The sequence below is a fragment of the Geotrypetes seraphini genome, chromosome 7, assembly GCF_902459505.1.
Source record: "Geotrypetes seraphini chromosome 7, aGeoSer1.1, whole genome shotgun sequence".
Classification (NCBI taxonomy): domain Eukaryota; kingdom Metazoa; phylum Chordata; class Amphibia; order Gymnophiona; family Dermophiidae; genus Geotrypetes; species Geotrypetes seraphini.
This window is the reverse complement of record NC_047090.1, coordinates 88,033,913-88,048,443: the sequence shown is the minus strand read 5'-3', so window position 1 is coordinate 88,048,443 and position 14,531 is coordinate 88,033,913. Positions and strand designations below refer to the sequence as shown.

Sequence of the window (14,531 nt, the reverse complement as noted above, 5' to 3'; positions counted from 1 at the left end):
AGGAAAAGAGAACTGCAGTTAAGAGTGAGATGGAACTCACTCTAACTGAAGGAAGATTGGATCCTGAGGAAGGAATAGGCAGGAGGGGATGTCAGTCCTTGTGGAAGGAAATTCTGCGCAAAAACACTACAAACAAAATGCAGAATTTTTATATAGTGTGTGTATATAGAATTTTCAAATATTTTGTGCAGAATTCTCCCGAAGTAATTGTTTCAGGGTTATGTAGCCAACTTCCGTTGCAGATATGAGGGTTATATAAAGAAAAAAAAATCAGATTTGCTTTGAAAGAAAGATCAGTTTATTTGTACATGTGGAGTGCATTTAAAATTAGTATTAGTCTTTTAAAGTCCTTGGTATTGGAAGAACTGCCATTTAGATTTTATCAGGTTTTCAAAAAGGCATAAACAGACAAAAAATAAAGGAAGAGTCTATGGAAACTTAAGGAACTCTTTAGGTACAAATTTTCATAAATAAAAACAAAAAAAAATTCACAAAATAATTTGAATACTAAATAAATATCTTATAGTCAGCCAGTATTGATACAGTACCTGAAAGAATATGCCATTGTACACATTAATGTATAGTGTCAAAAACCAGATGCTCATCAAAACTTTTTACAGGTATTTTGCACAGCTTCTGAAATTGTACTAGAAAATAATATTTTAGCTCGTCAATTCAATCCACATACAACCAATGCTTCTATAAAAATAAGTCACAAAGTACAAAAGGAGAAAGATTAAAAAAACTCCAGAAAGACAAACTTGGGCACATAAGTGTTTTGAAAAAAAAAAAAGTACAAAAATATGTAAACCAGTACTGTATCCAATATCCATATCAAAAACGTATGAAAAGCTGAACAAAAACTGTAGTTAAGGAAATCCTTCCTACAGTCTCCTGAGTGCTCGACAATATTAAAAATGAGAATATAGTGCAGGCCCTGCTAATAATAGTCTTTATTGCTTTATGAAGAGCAGGTGGCTGTTCTTCAGCATGATTCTAGGTTTCCCATTAAGATGGTAGTTTGCAAGGGATGCTGGGGTATCCATGTTGTCAGATGCGTGACCTTTTGGCTGGAAGAATAGACTGGTCCATATTGCTGTGTGAGATGTTTAGTCCAAGTTTCTGAGCCTGGCTAAAGAAGAAAGCCTGAAGTCTTGCTCCAGCTTTTGCTTCATTGGTGTGGTGAGGGTTGTACTCAAAGCAGTTTGAGAACATGAGTTCAATGTCATTGATAAATTCAGCTGTTGAAGCAAACATTTGAAAACAAGGTTCAGTATATTCTTCTTTATGTTTCTCTCTTTTACCCTTTTCTTACCCTAATTAAAAAGTGCTTTCACTGATCAGAAAGGCTGGATGGAGGGAGTTTAAGAGAGCTCTTGATAAGCAATGGCAGTGATTTCACCCACTTACTCCTTGAGAGGAAAGGATTAAGGTGCAGGCAAATTAAGCATGTAACCATGGCCCAAATGCTTGGGAACAGCCCTCTTAGATTTGCTAATTCAATGGTTCCCAAAGCAAAATTCTGCCCTGGTAAGTCAGCTGCTAGCAGAAAGAAGAGTGAAATAGGAGAACAGTTACTGCTGTCTGAAGAGCTCTTGTCTATTCTGTTCACTCTATCTGCATTGACCTCCAGCTGACTTCCTATTTATTTATAATGCCCGCTGCTTCCTTTTCTACTGTTTTTCTTCTGTTTGCCTAAAGTCCACCAAAGCATTAATCCTTGACCAACTGCACTATAGCACTACTGTTCTCCATCAGACAGAAGAAAGCAATGCGGATCTCCTGGATCACATCCTACTCTGAAAAACTAGCCAGAGCATCCTTACTTGTAAGTCAGCATGAACATGACACAAAATACAAATGAAAAATTCCACTACTTACAAGCTAACTTGTATTCACATTTGTTTACTTTTTCACGAATAACATTCAAGGCAATAGGATGTTTGACGATATCATAGTAGTCTGGAACCTGCAAAAACAATATTTATCTATTAATAATTTGGTTAGTATGAATATCGTTTTAATATAATAAAGCAAAAAAACATTATAAACATTGCTTGCAGATAAGAATATGATCTAGCAGGTCAAGGTAGGAATACTATAGTCACACTGGTCAGCATAGTAAGTACCTGATGTAAGGTTATCATTTTTAATATAATTTTTGTCTTTTATGATCTCTATTTATGGTTTATTTGGTACTTGCTATACTGCATTTGGCACTTGCATCAGGGCAGTGTATAATATAAAATAATAAACAGAGCAGCACAAGTTTCCAGAAAAGAACTCCATTAATAGAAGATTAGGTTTATACCTTCGATAATCTTCTTTCTGTTAGTCCTTGGAGAATTCCATATGCTAGGTGTTTAATCCCAACCAGCAAGCCGGGAGTTGCAGAAATCTACAACATTTCTGAGCCTTACTCCACCCCATTAGCCTGAGAGCTAGGAAACATATCCAGTTAAGTCCCAAAGCCAAGCAACATACCTGAACACATCCATGAGAAGGGGGTATGGGGGAGAATCGCCATCAACATAAGTAATTCATAAGGACATAAGAATAGCCTTACTGGGTCAGACCAATGGTCCATCAAGCCCAGTAGCCCGCTCTCATGGTGGCTAATCCAGGTCCCTAGTACCTGGCCAAAACCCAAAGAGTAGCAACATTCCATGCTACCGATCCAGGGCATACAGTGGCTTCCTCCATGTCTTTTTCAATAACAGACTATGGACTTTTTCTTCAGGAAATTGTCCAAACCTTTCTTAACACCAGCTATGCTATCTGCTCTTACCACAACCTCTGGTAATGCATTCCAGAGCATAACTATTCTCTGAGTAAAAAAATATTTCCTCCTATTGGTTTTAAAAGTATTTCCCTGTAACTTCATTGAGGGGCCCCTAGTCTTTGTAATTTCTAACGGAGTGAAAAATCGATCCACTTGTACCCGTTTTACTCCACTCAAATTCATGAACTGGTTTGCTCTGCAAAATATTAACAAGTGATAAACAGGTACAAAGGCAACTCTGAAAATTCATTGAGGAACAATGTAGAATTAACCTGCAATGTGCAGCGAGCACCCAAGAAAGGCCTTCCGTAATGTGCATACTCACAGAAACTGCCCACAGGATCTGGCAACTGGCTGGAAAATCTTCAAGTCTGTAATGAGAGTAATCGAGGCAGAAAGGAGCAGGCTACTCCAAACAACTGAGTCAATACAGAGAGGATGGGTCATATGGAATCCTCCAGGGACTAACAGAAAGAAGATTATTGAAGGTATAAATTTAATCTTCTATTCTGTTACATCCCTTCCAGATTCCATACACTAGGTGACGTATCAAATCCATTTTAGCTAGGGTGGGATAGAAGAGCCTGCCCTCAAACCCAAGGTCCTGAATACATCAGAACGTGCCATCACAACTACTTGGTAAAACCAGGTAAAAGCATGAAGAGAGGACCAAGTAGCTGCCTTGCAAATTCCATCAGGATGAATTGTGCGCAATTCCGCCCATAGCGCAGCCACACTTCTCGTCGAATATGCTTTAAGTGAGATCGGTGGCTGCTTGCTGTGGGCGATGTAAGTCGCAGAAATGGCCATTCGAATCCATCAAGCAATCAAAGACTTATATGCTGGCCTACCATGGAGAGGCGCAGTAGTTAGAACAAAAAGGTGATCAGACAGCCTGAACTCAATAAACATTTCCAAATAATGGAGCAAGACCCTCTGGATATCCAATTTGCATAAGATCTGATCTTTGTGCTCCGAACCTCCTGGTTGACATGGAAAGCTGAGACCACCTTCGGCAAGAAGGAAGGTACAGAACGGAGGAAAAACGCCCACATCCGCAATACAGGGAAAGGGTTCCCTGTACGAGAGAGCATAAATACACCGTGCTGAGAGAATGGCGACCAGAAAAAACATCTTGATCTTTATGTCCAGAAAAGAAGCATTTTCAGTGGTTCAAAAGGCCTCTTCAAGACCCTGCAAAACAACGAAGTGAAAGGAAGATGCAAGGGAGGATGCAGATGAAGCGCCCCCTCCTAAACCTGGTCACATGTGGATGAGCAGTAAGCGAACTAGTGCCTCTGCGCATTCGAAAACACAAAAGGCCTGCAACCTCAACTTTCAGGGAATACACTGCCAGGCCTTTATCTAAACTCTCCTGAAGGAAAGCCAGGACTGCTGAAATGGGAACCTTCTCAGGCTCCACCTGATTCCTAGCACACCACTGAGGGAAAGCTTTCCAGGCTTGGCATAAGAAGCCATAATAGAGGGTTCCATCGAGCGCAAAAGAGTCGCGATAAATACCTTCAAATAACCACGCTTCATCAAGGCTGAGCGCTTCACCATGGGCACCGGTCTCTGAGTGAAAAGTTAGCAAAAAAGAAGGAACCGGAGTTTCTCGTCCTGCTGAAAATGGATGAGATCCGCATACCACAGATGGTGAGGCCAATCTGGAGCATCTAGAAACACCAGGTCGCTGCTATCCAGCGGATGACCTGACCAACCTCAGAAACAGCTCCAAATGGATCTAAACGTGAAATCTTCAGACTGCCAGCCAGCCAGAGACAGACTACGACTTTCGCCTCCACGGATCCTTGTCCACGCAGTGGAGGGTGGAAAAGGCAGCCTGCGCCTTGAAACCTGGGTGGGTTATGCTCCAGACTCATACAGCCTGCGCTTGAAACCAGTGACAAGGGTACTGGCCAGCAGACTCCCAGGGAAAGGGACACAGTCCATAAATCGTGGCACACATTAGGCTGGCTCTACAGATCCACAAGAGCTTCTCTGTGAAGCAACAATCCGGCACAGAGGGAATGCATACTTTCCTCTGACAGGGGACCTCTGGGAAGGGGTCTCAAGGCACTGAAGCCACTGAAAAATGAACTTTAAGTGAAAAAATAAGAAATAGAAGCAGAATATCTGCAAAAGACTTCTGATTGCAGAAATTGTAACTGGATATGTTTTCTAGCTCTCAGGCTAAGGGAGAGGAGCGTAGGCTCAGAAAGGTTGTGGATTTCTGCAACTCCGGGACGGGATTGAACATCTAGCATATGGAATTCGGAAGGGACGTAATAGAATATTAGGATAGAGACAAAACAGTAGTACATTAGAAATAACAAAATTTAAATACTGTACATCAGTGTATCACAAACTGTGTTACGCGACACACAGGGCAGGAAGAGAGGCGCCAGCGTCAGCTAACTTGGAACTGCCTGCCTTCTGCTGTCGATATGCTATCGGGACTCCTGCTTACCTCTTCTTCTCTGATTTTAAGTGTGCCGCAGCATACAGGGGCAGGAAGAGAGGCGCCAGCGTCAGCTAACTTGTAACTTCCTGCCTTCTGCTGTCGATATGAAAGCAGGAGTATCGGCAGCAAAAGGCAGGAAGTTGGAAGTTAGCTGACGTCGGCATCTCTCTTTCTGCCCCTGTATGCCACGGCACACTTAAAATCAGAGAAGAGGCAAGCAGGAGTTCCGGCAGGTTCTCTCCCCACCCCAAGGCTGCCTGATGAAATCGAGTGTAAACTAATGCCAGCGGCAGCTGTGTGACTAAGTTAAAAATTACACAGTGAGCTGTCGCTAGCCTAGAGAGAGGAGAGGTATGCTGGAAAGGGAAAGAGGGAAGGGAGAAAGGGTACTGCTGAACATGGGGAGCAGGGAAGGGAGAAGCGGTACTGCTGGACAGGGGGAGGTAAAAGGAAGGGAGAAGGTGCTGCTGAACCTGGCAGAAAGGGAGGGAAAGGAAAGGTACTACACACTGGAGGGGAGGGTGAGATGGTACATGGAGAGAGAGCATGTTGGGTTAAGGCTGGGAAGGAAGGATGCCACTTGAGGGAAGAGGCAAGGACAGAGAGAAAGTGTGGCAGGAGGCAGAAAGTGTTGGACTCATAGAGAGGGCGAGATGGATGGGGAGGATAGAAAGGAGGGAAGGAGAAATGTTACGCTCTGGGGAAGGGGGAGAGGGCAGAGAGTGAAAAGTTGGACTCATGGAGGAAGAGAGAGAGAGATGTTGGTTGGGGGAGGGAAGGAGGACCAGAGGATAAGCATGTTGGAAGAAGAGAGAAAAAAATGTTGGACTGGGAGGGGGGCCAGAAAGAAGGATGGGAAGGGAGATGGACTGCGGGGAGCAGAAAGAAGGAAGGGAAAGAGAAATGTTACACTGGGGGGGGGGGGGAGATAGCTAAAGGAAGGGAGACATATCAGACCAGGGAATGGAAGGGAAGGAGGGGAGTCTGGTAGTGTTATAGAAATAATAATAATAGTAGTAGTAATAGTAGTAGTAGTAGTAGAAGAAGAAGAGAGAGATGCCAGGCTGGGAAGGGAGAAAAGGAAGGAGAGAGATGTCATACCATTGAAATACAGAGTTAAGGAGAAAGATATAGGAAGGGAAGGTAAGACATGGAAAAGTAAATTTTGAGAAGAAAGCAGAAAAATTGAATGTTAAGTTAATGCCAAAGATGGATGCAAGGCAGAAAGTGAAGACAGAGAGAAAAACAGTCATTGGATAAGAAGGCACTGGAAACATAGTTAAAAGCACAGAAAAATAAAGTCACCAGACAACAAAGGTAGGGAAAATGATTTTATTTTTAGTAGAGTGATTGAAATGTGTCAGTTCTGATACTTTATATTTGCTCTGTATATGAAAAATGAATGGGAAAAAATGCATTATAATTAGTAAAGGGGGTTGGATCTGGGGAAGTTCTTTTTCACCCAGAGGGTGGTGGATACATGGAACGCGCTGCCGGAGGATGTGATGGGCAGAAGTACGCTACAGGGCTTCAAAGAAGGTCTGGGCAGGTACCTGGAGGACAAAGGGATTGAGGGGTACAGATAGGAGTAGAGGTAAGGTTATAGGGACAGGATTAGAGGTAAATTACAAAATTAGTCAGAACCCACTGTTCAGGCAGTGGCCTGATGGGCCGCCGCAGGAGCGGACCGCTGGGCAGGATGGACCTCTGGTCTGCCCCAGCAGAGGCAACTTCTTATGTTCTTAAGAGCTTGGGTGAGTCCAGGGTGGAGTTTGGGAGGTCTGTGGTTGGGGGTACTCAGTTGATATTTGTTAGACTTCCTTGCTGGCATGCCCTACTGGCATTTCAAGGCCTGTCTGGAGGGACTCTGCGCATGTGTGGATGTCAAATGTGATGATGTCACACATGCATGTGAAGTTATCACAGCGACGTCCGCACACTTCTGGGTGCCTCGAGCTTTGGCCACTACATTTAGTATTCCCCGGCTCAAGAAAGTTTGAGAGACACTGCTGTATATAATCTAATATAAACAGATTTTGGGACCAAAAAAATAGCCCAAAAATGGGAGTCTCTGTTTATAATCGAGCTAACCCCATCCTGCACCCACCGCAGGCCTCCAGTACTGTCCTTGTGGTCCAGAGAGCCGGAGCTACCGTCAATCCCTCCCCTCTTGGTGACTTTGTGCAACTGGCCTCTCCCTCCCCCTTTCTTCTTCTGCTGGTCCCCCTTGCAGGTCTACTTTAGGTCCCTGATGGTCCAGTGGTGAGGCAGGGCAGGAGCGATCTCTTTACGCTCCTGCCCAGCAGTCTCTTTAGTGAAAAAAATGACTGCCATGAGACTAAGATTCTTGCGAAGTTTGCCGCAGGATCTCACAGCACTCATTTTTTTCACTATGGAGACTGCTGGGCAGGAGTATAAAGAGATTGCTCCTGGACCACCTCGCTGGACCATTAGGGACCTAAGATAGACCTGCAGCCTGACTGGGAGGGGTAGGCTAATTGCACAAAGTCGTCAGGAGGAAGGGATTGAAGGCAGCTCCAGTTCCCCGCTCCACTGGACCACCAGGTCAGTACTGCAGGCCCATGGTGGGTCTGGAAGGGGGTCAGATTGGCTTGCTGTTTGGCTGCAGAGCTAGCAGACAGGAAACCAGGGAAAGGAGGAGGGGTTGATTCTGCTCTGTACCATCGATACTTGAATATTAACCACTGGTTTATTTTCGAGTCAACCTTTTTTCCTCCTTTTTGGGGGTAAAAGTTTACCTCGGTTTCTTTTCAGATCGGTTTATATTCGAGCATATATGGTAAACAGGGGGAATACAGAGGTCAATCAGTGCAATCTGCACCAATCTCATCTAGGAGTTAAGGTTGAAGGCAAGAGCAAATAGGTATGTCTTAAGAGCGTATTTAAATTTACTTCAGGATGGTTCTGTACAAAGAGCACAGGGAAGAGAATTCCAGAGTGATGGAGCAAGACAAAAAAAAGACAGTTTGTTGGGTCGATTCAAGCCATGTCTGGGAAAGAAAGGGTATCCTAAAAAGATATTTGGAAGAATGATGTAAATGGCATGATGGCTTTTAAGGGACTAAAGTAGATGAAAGATATGGAGGAAGGCCAGTATAAATGACACCATATCAAAAGTAAGATCTTAAATTGGAAACAATGTGGTTTGCATTGCAATAGCAGTAATGAATGATTTTGTTATAGGTTATTATCTAATCATTCAGCAGAGTTAACAATTTTGGGCTTCAGGTCTATTTTTTAATTCTTTATTTCAGTGGCATACCTAGCATATGTGACACCCGGGGCCCATCTATATGAAAAATATGATTTTTAGTAACAATCCACATATCGCACAACAAGAGTACCTAGGAAAAGTCGGCATTTTAAACACTGCAGTAAACACCAACACATACACTGTAAAACTAAACAAGCCAGATCCCGCACAGTCAATTGATCCTGCAGTCAATGCCAACTGAAAACTATGTTCTTTTCATACACACAGAACAGAGATATACCCTCGCCCAATATAGAATAATCACAAACTAAAAATAGAAATATGTAGACAAAAGTTAAACTGAATCGCCAAGAAACCAGATTCTGCATACAATGCAACACCACAAAAACAGTAACATATGTCTTCTAATACTGTGCAAAATATAAAGACAGTAGATGTAAATTTGAAAAAACTGATACATAACAATCACCACTTTACAAATTAACAAATAAAAATAAAACAAATAATGAGAAATAAGAAAATACCATTTTATTGGACTAATCCCCATAAGCTCGGTCCCCATCCCCGCAAACCATCTGATTCCATCCACACAAGCCTTGAATTGTTTTATATTGAACTTATTATATTAAAGTATAAAAAGAAACAATATTCTGTACAACTGTCAATTTATAAATCAGCGTTTTCTCCTCACTCTCTCTTCCCCATTTCCCTTCAGCGTCCTCAGCCCACTCTCCACTTTCCTTCAGCGCACGCACATAAAAACAAGCAAGTAATTTTATATCATTTTCATTCTATTCATTCATAGAAATTAAAGTCTAAATAATGCCAGTCGTATAACAAAAATAATTCCCTGCACAATCAAGCCTGCAAGGATTACTAGATGTCTTTCAGTAGCTCCCCTCTCTCCCTCCCCCTGACCTTTGTGGCCAAGTCAAAATGATCTACCAACAATAAAATTTTAACAACACAAAACATACTGTACGCAGAGAAAATGTTAATTATCATTTATATTCCGCGGGTTTTCAAAGAGGTCAAGGCAGATGACTTTATGCAATGTCACCTCAGTAACAACTATACAAAAATAGACAAATATACCCCCTCTTTACTAAACCGCGATAGTGGTTTTTAGCGCAGGGAGCTGCGCTGAATGCCCCACGCTTCTCTCGACGCTCATAGGCTCCCTGCACTAAAAACTGCTATTGCGGTTTAGTAAAAGGGGGCTATAGTGCAAAATATAGACATCATATATAAATTCTCAAAACGGACACATTTTGATCACTAAATTGAAAATAAAATCATTTTTCCTACCTTTGTTTGGAAATTTCATCAGTCTCTGGTTGCACTTTATTCTTCTGACTGTGCATCCAATATTTCTTCCCTTCTTTCAGCCTCCTGTATGCTTCCTCTCCTCCAGACCTCATTCCCTCCCCCAACATTTTCTTTGTTTCATCCTGCCCCCTTCTTTCTTTCTCTCTCTATGCCCCCTTTCTTTCTGTATGTCTGCCTTTCTCTCACTCTGTGCCCCATTTCTTTCTTTCACCCTGCCCCCTTTCTTTCTCTATGTCTGTCTTTCTCTCTCCGTGCCCCATTTCTTTCTTTCACCCTGCCCCCTTTCCTTCTCTATGTCTGTCATTCTCTCTCTCTCTCTGTGCCCCATTTCTTTCTTTCACCCTGTCCCCTTTCTTTCTCTATGTCTGTCTTTCTCTCTCCGTGCCCCATTTCTTTCTTTCACCCTGCCCCCTTTCTTTCTCTATGTCTGTCATTCTCTCTCTCTCTCTGTGCCCCATTTCTTTCTTTCACCCTGTCCCCTTCTTTCTTTCTCTCTCCATGCCCCCTTTCTTTCTCTATGTCTTTCTTTCTCTCCATGCCCCATTTTTTTCTTTCTTTGTTTCACCCTGCCCCCTTTTTTCTTTCTCTATGTCTGTATTTCTCTCTCTCCATGCCCCATTTCTTTCACCCTGCCCCCTTCTTTCTTTCTCTCTCCATGCCCCCTTTCTTTCTCTATGTCTGTCTTTCTCTCTTTCCGTGCCCCAATGTGCTTTATCCCAGGACAAGCAGGCAGGTATTCTCACATATGGGTGACCTCTAAGCTAACCAGAATGGGATGGTGGGAGTGTTGGCAACTTAGGAGAATAAATTTTGTAATACTGTTTGGCTAAACTGTCCATCCCGTCTGGAGAAAGTATCCAGACAATAGTGAGAAGTGAAGGTATGAATCGAGGACCAAGTAGCAGCCTTGCAAATTTCCTCAATAGGTGTAGATCTGAGGAAAGCTACTGAAACTGCCATTCCTCTGACTTTATGGGCTGTGACTTTACTGTGAAGGGATAATCCAGCCTGGGCATAGCAGAAAGAGATACAAGCCGCCATCCAGTTGGAGTTGGTACGCTTAGAAATAGGATGGCCCAACTTATTTGGGTCGAAGGAAATAAAAAGTTGAGGAGCAGTTCTGTGTGGTTTGGTGTGTTCCAAGCAGAAGGCCAAAGCACGTTTACAGTCCAGAGTATGAAGAGCTGATTCTCCAGGGTGAGAATGAGGCTTTGGAAAAAACAATGGAAGCTTGAGACACTCTGCCAGAGGCTGAGGAAGACGCATGACTTCGAGATATTCCTTAGATTATTTGGAACCAGTATCCAATTGTACATCCAAGTCTACAGTGGAGGAAAGATGAAAAAGATAGCTGATCCGGCGATGCCTTGTTTCGAGAAGGACTCAAAGATGTCGAGGCAACATGTGTCGAAGAAGAAGCTTCGGCATGGAAAAAAGTCTCATAGGAACCTGGAGACTTGGACGAGGCAATCGAGAGCGGGATATCCTCAAGGTCTGGCATCGGAGACCTCGAATGAGGAGTCGGTGGTCTGGTCGAGGTTGGAGTAGAGCGAGGCTTCGAGGATGATGGTATATCCTGCGAAGAACGATGCCTGGAAGAATGCCTCGATGAAGGCCTCAAACGATGGTGAGAACTGTGTCTAGAACCAGATCTCGAAGATCGAGGAGATTTCGCCTCGGAGACAGAAGCAGCCGATGCCAATGTATGAATAGGACTAGAGGCTGTAGATCGAAGCTCCAGAGGCTTGGAGGAGGAACCTCAATGCACTTGCAAAGACTCTGCTCCTTGCTGAGAGTGTGAGGAATCCTGTCGATGCACTCGCAAAGAATCTACTCCTTGCCTTTCGTGCTTAGGTGGCAAACCAGACACTCGCAAAGACTCTGCTCCCTGCAAAGAGTGTGACTCCGACTGGGACATAGGAAGTGGCTCGACCTCACGGGAGTCTGCTGAATGCCCAGGCAGGATAATAGGAAGCAGTTTTGGACCCATAAGGTACTGAAGAAACTGCTTCTCCAATATGGTCTGGAAAGAAGCTGGCAAGGTGGGATCTGCGTCTGAAACCGGACCACCTGCCTTGGCAGGAGGTTCCTTCGAGGCAGTGTGAGTGTGCTTCGACTTAGTAGTCTTCGACACTTTAATCACCACCGGCGGAACCGACTGCTGAGCTATCTGACCTGAGGAAACAGGGGAAGATACAGCAGGTGACGTCGAAGCAAGAGCTGCTGCAAACAATGAAGGTTTGATGAGGCTCGAGGTAGAAACAGGAGGCGCGGAAGGAGGCTCAATGGAAGTCGAGGCCGAAGACGCCTTCGAAGTTGAGGGATCAGTCGAAGACTCCATCTCGAAGAGCTTGTCCACCTGAATGCAACGACGCTTAAAAGCACGAGATTGAAGTGTTTGGCAAGGCAGGCACGACCTGGGATGATGTGAAGGCCCAAGGCACTTGAGGCAGCGTCTATGAGGGTCTGTGATAGAGATCGCGCACCGACACTTGCTACACTTCTTGAAGCCTGTAGCAGGCCGGGACATAGGCCGAAAAACAGCCGCTACAAGGTTGAAGCTCATGGGCTGCGGCCGAGTGGCCTGTCCCGGAGAACGGACGGAAGACGAAAATTTTTTTTAAAAAAAAAAACCTAAATAAAACAGCAATTTTTGAAGAAAATCCACCAACCGCGGTTGAGAGAAGGCAAAAGTGAACAAAGTTGAACGCAGAGTCAAAGACGGACTTTTCGGCTCTGCAGAAAACTGAGAACTGAGGGGACGTGCCCTATGCTGGGCAGGAAGGCACTCGCGCATGCGCGGTGCGGGCGACTCGAAACTTCTAGATTCTTCAAGCAAGTCTGCTTGTGAGGTGTCCGCATTGGGGCTCCGTCGGATGACGTCACCCATATGTAAGAATACCTGCCTGCTTGTCCTGGGATAACAGTAGGAACTCCAGCTGAAGTCTGAACCGAGTCAGAGACCGAGGCCGAGGGTGTAGTTGAAGAGTCCATCTTGAACAGCTTTTCCACTTGAACCAGACGACGTTTAAGGTCTCGAGGTTGAAGAGTAGCACATCATGGGCACGACTTCGGGCTATGGTCTGGTCCGAGACAGCGAAGACACTAGCGGTGTGGATCTGTGAGGGAAATCGCACACTGGCACTGGCTACATTTCTTGAAGCCTGTGACTGGCCGGGACATAGAAGGGAAGATAGTCGCTGTGAAGTCGAAGCCCGCAGGCTGTGGGCGAGCAACCTGCCCCGCCAGTCAGTTGACGAAGAAAAAAAATAAGTCTTTTTTTTTTTTTAAAACAGAAAATAAAGAAATTAACACAGTGATTCACGAAATAACTAACACAAACCGTGGTGAAGAGAAGGCCCGAAGCAACGAAGTTTCACAAAGAGCGTCAAAGACAGACTTCTCGGCTCCACGGAAAACTGAGAACTGAGGAGACTCGCCCTGTGCTGGGTGGGAAGGCACTCATGCATGCGCGGTGCGGCAGACTCAAGACTTCTACGTTTCTCTAAGCAAGTCTGCTTGCGAGGCTGTCTGCATCCAGGCTCCGTGGATGACATCACCCATATGTGAGAATAGTCTGCTTGTCCTGGGATAAACACTAATTTGAACAACATAAAATCAGACCCTTCATGTATTATTTCAAATCACAAATTTTGAGGGTGAGTTGAAAAGTTTGGTAAAAAAAACAAATTAAAGAAATATTAAAAAAAAATTTGACAAAACCTATTTTTCCGATGGGATGGAAAAACTGGACTAAGAGCTCCTTTTATGAAGGCGCGTTAGGGCCTTAACGCGCGGAATAGCATGCGCTAAAATTCTGCACACGCTATCCGCTACCGCCTTCTCATGAGCAGACGTTAGTTTTTCGACTAGCACGCGCTAATCCGGTGAATGCATTAAAAATGCTAGCGCACCTTCGTTAAAGGAGCCCTAAGTGTACAGGCCGCAATAGGGTACTGAAATAATAACCATCTTCAATTTACATAAATAAGAAACAGATAAATTAGTGTTCATATTCCTCTTTCATACCTGAAGTTTGGACACCAGTTTCATGAAGGGCCAGCTGTCATCATGCCGTACTAGCTCTACAATTAGCTGCTCGCAGGCTGACAACTCATGTACTCCATAATGACGACTTGAACTCCTTCGGCTCAAGGACTCTGGAGTGGGTATGTCTGGAACAGAGAAGCCAAAAGGATTTTACTTATTTATTAATCTTATTTATAAAGTCAACAGTCTTTAGTGTATAAACATTAAAGCCAGAATTAAAACTTTTTTTAAAAAAATTCTTTATCGATTTTATTAAAGGCAATTATATAATATAGAACACTAAGGGCTCCTTTTACAAAGCCACGCTAGGGCCTTAACGTGCGGAATAGCGCGCGCTAGACTGCCGCACACGCTAGCCGCTACTACCACCTTTTGAGCAAGCGGTAGATTTCTGGCTAGCATGCGCTATAGCGCGTGCTAATCTGGTGCGTGCAATAAAACTGCTAGCGCGGCTTTGTAAAAGGACCCCTATGTATAGCATACGATGCACATGAATATCCAAAAGGAGGAGAAAAGACTTCAAAGAACCCCAGGAGTCCAATCAATAGAAAGACACTAGTTTGGGGTATGGTCAAAACCTCCTTTTTGAATAATAATTATTTTTTAGAAAATATTTTTTTTCTGGTTTATATTAATTTATAATTTTTGGTTTAAATATTTTTAAATTAATA

General features: G+C 43.8%; 1 protein-coding gene across 3 annotated transcripts in view; it reads right to left on the bottom strand.

Annotated features, from left to right (window-relative positions):
- Positions 1-282: 282 nt before the first annotated feature.
- The window catches only part of BAZ1A (bromodomain adjacent to zinc finger domain 1A), a 510,052-nt gene continuing 495,803 nt past the window's right edge, over positions 283-14,531 (bottom strand). For all 3 annotated transcript variants that reach the window (XM_033951344.1, XM_033951343.1, XM_033951345.1), the window contains exons 26-28: positions 13,840-13,985; positions 1,882-1,969; positions 283-1,241 (exon numbers count right to left, since the gene is read on the bottom strand). In XM_033951344.1, the coding sequence (XP_033807235.1) occupies positions 1,051-1,241; positions 1,882-1,969; positions 13,840-13,985 (425 nt within the window). In that variant the 3' untranslated portion in view covers positions 283-1,050. The remainder of the gene's footprint in view (positions 1,242-1,881; positions 1,970-13,839; positions 13,986-14,531) is intronic.